Source organism: Poecile atricapillus, chromosome 2 (genome assembly GCF_030490865.1).
Source record: "Poecile atricapillus isolate bPoeAtr1 chromosome 2, bPoeAtr1.hap1, whole genome shotgun sequence".
Classification (NCBI taxonomy): Eukaryota; Metazoa; Chordata; class Aves; order Passeriformes; family Paridae; genus Poecile; species Poecile atricapillus.
This window is the reverse complement of record NC_081250.1, coordinates 142139312-142148520: the sequence shown is the minus strand read 5'-3', so window position 1 is coordinate 142148520 and position 9209 is coordinate 142139312. Positions and strand designations below refer to the sequence as shown.

The 9209-nt window shown below is 40.7% G+C and overlaps 1 protein-coding gene across 2 annotated transcripts in view; it reads left to right on the top strand.

The window, feature by feature from the left end:
• Positions 1 to 5834: 5834 nt before the first annotated feature.
• ANXA13 (annexin A13) overlaps positions 5835 to 9209 on the top strand; it is a 23458-nt gene continuing 20083 nt past the window's right edge. The window contains exons 1-2 of one of the 2 annotated variants that reach the window (XM_058831182.1): positions 5864 to 5908; positions 7563 to 7637. In XM_058831182.1, coding sequence (XP_058687165.1) covers positions 5894 to 5908; positions 7563 to 7637 — 90 coding nt within the window. In that variant the 5' untranslated portion in view covers positions 5864 to 5893. Of the gene's footprint in view, positions 5909 to 7562; positions 7638 to 9209 lie in introns of both variants that reach the window. The other variant, XM_058831183.1, reaches the window with a different exon arrangement.

The window sequence follows — 9209 nt, the reverse complement described above, 5'->3', positions numbered from 1 at the left end:
CGGTGGACAGTGTCACCAAAGACCCTGCTGCAAATAAAACAGCAGCAGGTGCCCCCTGATCTTAGGGTCCAAGTGCAGGTGCCCCCCTGATCTTAGGGTCCAAGTGCTCCTGAGTCGTTTAAAATTTTACCTGTGTCGAAATCAGTGCCAAGCATTTTCTTACTGTTGGCTGTTGGAGAATTACTGGTGTCGGAAGGGCTCTCTATTTTCAACACTAAGCAATGTTAAAGTGAGTAATTTTGTGTATAAGAAAAAAAAAAAAAAAAAAAAGCACATGACACCCTGATCCCTTGTTCTATTTATTTTTCAAGGCTGTTTGCTGCATTCTCAGCAATAACCTTGGAGCAGTGGTGACAGCTGAAAGGAGACCAGTAGCAGCAGAAGGAAACTCTGTGTGCTCTGTTACGTTTCAGTAAATTTCTGGAGAACTAGAGACCTAGTTCTCCTTTAGCACCAATGGCATCTTCAAGATCCCGCTGACATGTAACTGTGGAGACACAAAGCCTCAGCCCACGGGCGTGCCCCATGGTGCCAACACAGGGTTCCCTGCAGTAAAGAGCAGCTCACACCACCTCCAGAATCTATGATAAGGCCTCCCTGCTCATATCACCGACATGATTCAGTCTTGGAACAGTCACAGCCTGCAAATCTGACCTCATCCCTCAATTCTTCTTAATGCCAGTTGTAGGATTTCTTAAGAGCCCTTGTCTGTCACACCCCACAATGGTTTATAAATAAGCTGTGAAAAGACATTAATAAAAAACGTGGTTTATCTTGCCCATTGCCACATAAACCAGATGGTACGGGCTGTTGGCTGGTACTGTCTGTTTACTTTTGATATCAGCAGTTAAGATACACCTTTAAATAAGGCAGGACAATTTTTTTCTCAGATGGTTCTCAGGTAAATTTTCTTGTTAGACACACCACCACCTGAATATATTTTCAGTAAGACACAGATGTGAGAATCCACAAGCTAAATATTCAGATGCTCAGAATAACAGTAATTTAGGGAGTATTCCTATTCTTTTAATATAATTAATATCATATAATAATATTGCTATCATCTGCCTCATACTTTTCAGTTATAGGGTTGGCAAAAGAGAAGAAAAAGCAAGACAATTACAAAGAAAGTATTGACACAAAAAAGGCAGTGTAACTGAGCAGACCTGTGATTAGAAGTGAACAATGAAAGTACTTGAGTACTTACAGGATTTTAATTTAGTACCAGAAAGGATACCATACAAGAAAATTGTTCTGTGTTTATTAATGAATTTGAGAATCAATGGTTTGCAGACCATTGATTCAACTTCACTTTCTAAATGAAGGTCATAGATAAAAGTCTGAACTCCTGCAACTTTAGTTGAGGTCTTTGAAGTTATAATCGCATTGGTTTAAATCATGTATGTAATATAAAGTGAGCACACTGCTCACTAGGGTTTTTTCAAACCCTAGGCTATTATTACAACCATATGCACTCCCTCCCAGCATCCCTCCCAGGATGGAGATAGAGAGAGAGATAGAGAGAGAGAGAGAGAGATATAGATAGATAGATAGATAGATAGATAGATAGATAGATAGATAGATAGATAGATAGATAGATAATGATATGTGTAGGATGTTGTGCAGTTTACAGTTTCTCCAGCTGACCCTTCAGGCAGTTGCAACAATGAGCAGATTTACCCTGGAACATGGGCACTATGTGTAGCCTTCTCCAGTTGTTTATGACTTTCCTTGATCTGAATTAGTGCTCATATAAAATCAACCCTGGTTCAGATATTTCTGCCCCTAGTTTGATGCTTTACAGACTTGTGCCACTGCCTATATATAATGACTATTCTCTTTTTGTTTGTTTTTTTTTTTAATCCTAGTCGGGTTGGTGCACACAACTGCTTACTTAAAGGTGTTAATTTCTGGCAGGAATAATCTTATTGATAAACATTTTTCATACTATACCTCTTACCTTTTCTTCTTATAGAGAAAATTTGTTTCTTGAATTTTAATGCATTTGCTTCCAGTTATTCTCAGCAGTCTTCATTCTTGAGATTACCATCTCAAAAGACATTACCTTTTTGTTCACTGAGTTTTCTAAAGTCTGCTTTTTTCCTTATTGCAAGTCTTTTGGGTTTTTTTCTTGCAACAAAATAACTCCATCACACTTTCAAATAAACTACCTTTACTTTCTGGATTTTAAACCAGTTCCTCTTTGTTTAAAAACAGAAGTTGCATTTTTGCATCCTCTAGTCACTTCCGCTATATTTTGAAACAGAAGTTGATTTCCAGTGTGCTCAGCAAACTTGATGGGCTGGTGGGGACCTGCCAGTAAAATGCAGAGCTCTGGAGGAGCGAGCTGAGCTGAACTGCTGCAGCTCTCTCTGAACTGAGCATCTGCACTGAAATCTCCTACTCACATTTCTTCTGCCCCTGGCTAGCCTGACCAGCTCATGCTACCTTCACCAACATGTGAAGAACATTTGCTCTCCAAGATGACTTTTGTCTCTTTTTCATAAGTGATTTGTGCAGTACCCATGAGCTGCTTACTCAAATTGGCAACTGTTGACTGGATCTTTAGATTAAATAGTTCCCAGGGATTTTTTCCTTGGAAATAGTATATCCAGTGACTTCCTTTAAGGACGCTGGAGGCAGTTTCATTTTAAATGTCTGGTTTTAGCCAAACTTGTTGATAGGCTGAATTTTTTATTTGGGACTTCTACTGCAGTTTTCAAGCCCTTAAATACCTCTTTAGAGGGAACATATGAAAGCATCAGTCCTTCCAGCAGCTTATCCTTGTTAGTGAATGTCCTGGTAAACCTTTGAGAATCTCTTGGTCCCTGATAGTCTGTGATCAGTCTCTGGTCAACCCTGTCCCCATTTTAACTTATCTGAATAAATCACTAAATACTGTTCAGAATTCTTGTGCTTGTCTTTCTTTCTGAAAATTCTCAGTCTCACACAAGTTCACCAGAGCTCTGCAGAGTTGAACAGGAGTGCCAGGCACCAGTTCCACTGTAAAAGCCATTTCACAGCTCATACCAATGCTATGGTCAAGGTTGGTGAAGGTATTCATTCTGTTGACTCTGATGTAAACCACAAGCTGTGTTTGTCTGTCACACAGAAATCCAGGTACCTTCTCCAGGGAAAGTTCTGCATCTTCTTGGAGACAGACAAAGCATCCACTGCCCATCCATGAGGGCACACTGCTACCACAAATCCTCTACAAAAAGCTTAGTTTCACTTAGTTCTTACCTGTTGCTGCTTCAGTGCTTCACTATTTCACTTGCTTCAGTAGACTGAAGATTTTAATTTCCTCTTCCATTTAGCCTCAGTTAAGATCCATCAACTGTAAAAAGTTTTGTGGTTACCTTTAAAACAAGGACTAACTTGGGGTGTCACCAACAATGATCTCCAGAGTAGCAGTGTTACCAGTCCAGTTCCACACTGCAATGTGGTGTTTCCTACTTGGGATAATATTTCATCTCCTTTTCACCTTTCTGAATTCTCAGAGTGTCCCTCTGTCATTGCCTGGGGAATGTCACCCACAGGACTATGATCCTCAGGTCTTCTGCAGGGAGCCAGTCCTGTTATTTACAAAGCATAAAAGCACCATACAATCCTTAATTCTTGTTAACTGTACAAACTTTTAAACCCACAGAACATAAGCTAAGTCAACCAAATTGATCAGTGAGAGTAACACATCATTTTGCTACTGATAGCCTATTTACATGTTTAGATAGAGCATTTGCCTGCACAGCACTATATAGTAGGGCTCAATCATCTACTTGTTTGAAATCCTTCATTAGTTGCACCTTCTGGACTGCTGTATTTTACTCACAATTAGTTAAAGCAGTAGGAATGCCAGTCTGTGTTTGAGTTTGTGAGCGCTCCCTGACCTCATGCTCAATTTCCAAACAAACCCTGCAGTCACTTTCCCTCTAACTATAGTATTTCATTTCATATCAATTGGGAGGTCTTTACTCTCAAAAATATTCTGAAAGAAGTGAGTAGTTCCCAGATCATTAAAGGCATTCATTGATGATGCATTTGAGATAGTATGTTACCACAAATCATTGAATTTTGGATAATTTTTTTCATATTCACATTTGATTTACTTGTGTTTGAACACCATGATCAAAGCTGATTTTATTTTCAGTGTGTTTGAATGGTAGTAAGGTCTTTGCACCTATCAGTCCACTTAAAATCTAGAATCATTACTGCATTTTCAGTAACAGTGTTTTTCTTTTGCTTTTTACAGAATTACATAGTTCGGTTTTTTCCTCCCCTGAACCGCTATAAATTCAAATGTATTTGTTCTGGCTTCTTATTTTTCTCTGAGTATCTTGCCTAAGGTCTAAAGGAGGACCTTGGCTAGCTGCCAGAGGTCCACTAAGCTACCCTCCCACTCCCCATCCTCAAAAGAACAAGGGGAAAGAAAAAGGCAAAAAAGGTCATGGGTTGAGATAAAGATAGGGACGATATTCACCAGTTACTGTCATGGGCAAAACAGGCTTTACTTTGGGAAATTAGTTTACTTTATTGCCAACTGAAAATATAGTAGGTAGTGAGAAGCAAAGACAAAACTAAAAATACCTTTTTGAGACCCCACCCTTCTTCTTAGGCTCAACCTCATTCCTTCATTCCCAATTAGTAAACTCCTTTCCCTGAGTGGTGCAGGGAATGGGCAGTAGTGGTTTCAGTCAATCCATAATGCTTTGTCTCTGCTGCTCCTTCCTCCTCAGGGTATCAGGCCCTGCAGAAAACCTGTGTCTGCCTGGGCTCCACTCCACAGGCTCTCATTCCTGCCAGGAGCCTGCTCCAGCATCAGCTCTCCATGACTGCAGCTTCCTCCAGGGCACACCCACCTCCTCCCATCTGGAGTCCCCCATGGGCTGCAGGTGGATCTGTGCTCCCCCAGGGGCCTCCGTGGGCTGCAGGAGCATCTCTGCTCCCCCAGGGACCTCCATGGGCTGCAGGAGCATCTCTGCACCCCCAGGGACCTCCATGGTCTGCAGGAGCATCTCTGCTCCCCCAGGGACCTCCATGGGCTGCAGGAGCATCTCTGGTCCCCTGGGGACTCAATGGCCTCAGGGGCACAGCTGCCTCACCATGGGCTGCACCATGGACTGCGGGGGAGTCTGAAGTGCTAGAGCACCTGGAGCAACTCCTGTCCCTCCTTCTTCACTGACCTGGGTGTCTGCAGGGCTGTTTCCTTCACATTTTTCTTGTTCCTCTCTCACAACTGGTGCCCAGTAATTTTTGCCATTTGTTAAATATATTATCACAGAGGCACCACCAGCATCATTGATGGGGCTCAACTTTGTTCTGGAGAGAGTTCATTTTAGAGTCAGCTCACCCTGGCTCTGTCCAGCATGGGGACACCCCTGAAATCCCCTGACTACCAAAACCTGATCACATAAACCAAATTAAAACAGTAAGATTCTATTCAAAATGTTTTGTAGGAGCTGAGGGTCCTCAGTGGCATATTAAATACCATTAAATTCCATAAGATCTGATATAAACCCTTCAAAGGAGGCATCTTTCTCTCTGATATGTTTGGAAAGCTCGTGTTGGATGCTACGATATTTTTCTGTTTAAAATCACTGTAATAAGAATTAGATAAATCAGTATGTATAATATTGAGGCTTACATTGTGAAATCCTGATTGTTCTTAGAGAAATCGGTCAGCTCCATGACACAACAGGATGTGATATTAGATAGCAGGGATAATAAAGCCACCATGTAATAATGAATACACCCCACCTTGCAATGACTAGAACTTAAATAATGTCAGAAGTTATTGATTAACCCAGGGTTAGGTAGTATTTAGCTATTCCAACTGGATGCTTGTTTTATTGAAGAGCAGAAGAGTTGCACCTTCCACATTCAGACTAAGCAAAAAATGGGCAGTTCACATGTAAGTAGTTACTTAATTTGGATTGTCAAGAATGCAATGATTTCCTGGGTTTACTTTTGTCGATTTTCACTTTCTATGGCATTAATACAGCTGCAAGTGAAGATTTAAACTCAAAATCTACTTTGTGGGGAAAACTTGTATGCAGCTGGTAACCTTGCTTCATTACAGTACATGAATAGTGAAATTATTACTGCAACACACAAGTCCTGAATGCTTTAAAGCTCCTTGTGGCTTAAACAGGACAGCACTTCCATTTTGAGAAAAAGAAATGATGCACAAGATGTCCTGAAAAAGCTAACTTTAATTAGTTCAGCAAATTTGTATTGGAATATTCTGAACACTAAAATAATTCCCTAAAGATATACGAAAAACTTCCTGTTGCAAAGGCCAATACTTTCAAAATTTGGCTGTTTATCACAGAACAATAGGGACAGGAGTAATCTCAAAGTATAGTGTTTACAGAAGGCCCCGATGAAAATCCAGCTGTCAGGATTTACTGCATCAAATTATTGCATGAGTTTTGACTGAGACCATATTTGCTAACATTTGTCTGCATGGAGACATTTAACCTCAAAATGACCTGATTGTCAAAAACTTTTGTGTGACAGCTCTGAATAATTAGTTCCTCTGCAAATTAAGTAGCTTGTGCTGAGGAAGATGGGGGTCTTAGCTCCAATTTCGAAACTAGTGGATAAAAGCAATATTTATTCAGCAGTGCATTTTCTCCTTGAATGCAGAAAAGTGCAATTTTGCAGTATGTATCATAGAAGACAGCCTGCTTGCTGATACAGGCTAAAGTGAGTTTCTGTAAGGTTTATATTATCGTGTAACTATTTTTTAAATCCAAATTCAGCAAGGCCTGGAGACATGCCAAGGTTCTGATGCTTTTGGACCAGCTCCCCAGGACATTTTCTTTGGCAGAGTGAGAAAGATATCCCATACAATCTGCATAAAGCTCCAGCTGCAATTCCAAGGAGCTTTTTGTCTCCCTGTGAATGGGACGATGGTCCCGTCTCAAAACCATCTTTTAGCAGACTGCTGTTGGCCTAAGGGGAGAGGAGTGAGCAGTTCAGCAACGCTACCTGTGTCCAGCACTTCCACCTGTGCACAGGAGACAAGGCCAAGAAGGCTCCTGCTGCCAGGACACACACACACAGGTCACAGGGCTGTCAACAGGCATCTCCTGGCCCTGGAGAGCCTTTCAGTGGACAATCCATGGAATACAGTGAAGGGCAAACATACTCCATTCACGTTTAAACTGTCCAGAGGGGCTGGGGTGATCACAGCACTGCAGCTCAGGCAGGTTTACAGGTGCATGAGCTCCATGCTGGACTAGGTTGTTTGGGTGTGGGTACAGTACACCGCAGTTGTGCTGTAGGCTACAGTGGGAACAAGGGTGATCCCATGTTGGAAGAGAATACCATCATTCAGCCCAGATTAATCTGGGAATTGCAGATTGTTGTTCCTAGAAAGTTACAGGTAATCTTGGAGAAATGGCTCCATCTGTGTCAGAGAACTGCTTCTGGATGAGCAGAGAATAAAATAGAAGTTTTTGCCACAGCTTTTCTGCTGCAGTTTGCTGTTTCTCCTAATCTCATGTTTTGTAACCACAGGCTTATGAGTTTCTTATACATTGTGTTTTTTAAACCTCCAGAGCCAGTCTTACAAACTCACGGAGGATATACGGAAACCAGCTGTAGGGGCTACCAGTTTGTCAGCAGATGAGCCAGTAAGAACTTCTTTTGTGGAGGTTGAAAGGGACACTGTGGTGCTGCAGCACCTGTTGCTGTGGTTTATGGTGGCTTTGGGAGGCTCTGCAATGCACAGAGGCAGCTTCTCTTTCGTGGTCAATACTGGCGCTGGAAAGCTGGGTAAAAATGGTTTGTTTCATTCTGTTGAATAATACAACAACAGAATTTTGTCTGCTTTGAAATTTCAGAAGTTAAACTTCTATTTAATAGCTTCTGCTGGGAGAAATATGAAATGAATCATCTGTGTCAAATGAGGTATTTTATTTGGTTAAATGATTTTATGTTTTGAAACTTTTTTTTTAACTATCATGTTTAAATGGAGTTCTTAATGAAAGCTGAAAGCTCCTTGAAATTCTTCAGTGAAAAGCTTCCATTATGTGGATGTTAAAATGGAACTTTTCAGTTCTGTCAGAATGTCTCATTTTCAAATGGAGCTTTCGTCAAAATTCCTATCTTCCTGAATATGTTCGTTTGAACGAAAGTGTCAAATGTTACTGAAAAAAATGCTTTCAGCAAAAATTTTCCAACCAACCTTTTGGTTTTCTGAGAGAAAGTGTACCTTTCTCTCAGAAATGGATCTCCCAATTAAGAGCTGCACCTGATGCAACATTACAACTCCAAATCTGCATATTTTCATGTGCTTTATGCTTTCTCAACTCAGTCCAGAATTTTTTTCCTCCAATCAAACAATGTTTTTGACTGCACATCCTTCGCGATTTATAGTCTCTTAAATATTTTCTGTGTTTGCAGACTTGTATCAAGCTTATCTGTGCATCTGATCTCCTTAATATTAACACAAATAGAGTCAATCCACCTGGAAATCTAGATAGCTGCTCTGCTATAAGGATGCTTTGGGGACAATTTGGGAATAGCAGCATTGGTTTTCATTCTATTATTTGAAAAGTTTGATGGATTCTTAGTTATGTGAAATTGTGTAAATTTTTTTAAATCTTCTGTCTCTCAAAAATCCATGAAGACTGTTTATGCATGATTCTGTGGTGTTTGTGAGTTTAATTAATCTTGGGGTTGGGGTGAATTGTTTGGTTTTAATTCAAATTTTTTGAGATTCTCTGCAACACCCTTGAGTTTCATCTTGTCATTACAAAGCAGATTAAACCTTCTTCCAGGGAGGACTCTATAGTATAAGGGGATTAAGTATAAGGTTGTTGTGGGCCATATGGTTTGACAACTTGAAGGTCAAAAAGTAAGTATTACCTGGGGAACGTATCTGCCTGAGGAGCCCTCTTGGGCATAAGCTCACAAAACTCACAACAACTCTCTGTTGCCTATGAACATTACTGTCCTTGTAGAAATGTTTCCCTAGTACAAGCATTACCATAGCATGATTTTATTATCTCATCATGAAGCTCAACAATTGCTCTTTGTTACTTCTCCTGGCAGACCAGTGTTCAGTGACAGGCAATTCTTGTTCTGCCCCTGGCCGTAAGCCCACAGTCAGCAGAAGACAGAAATAACTTCTTGTTTAGCTACCCACCACTGGGGAAAAGCTGTGGAAGATTCTTTTCATTTCCAGAGTCTCTTATTATACA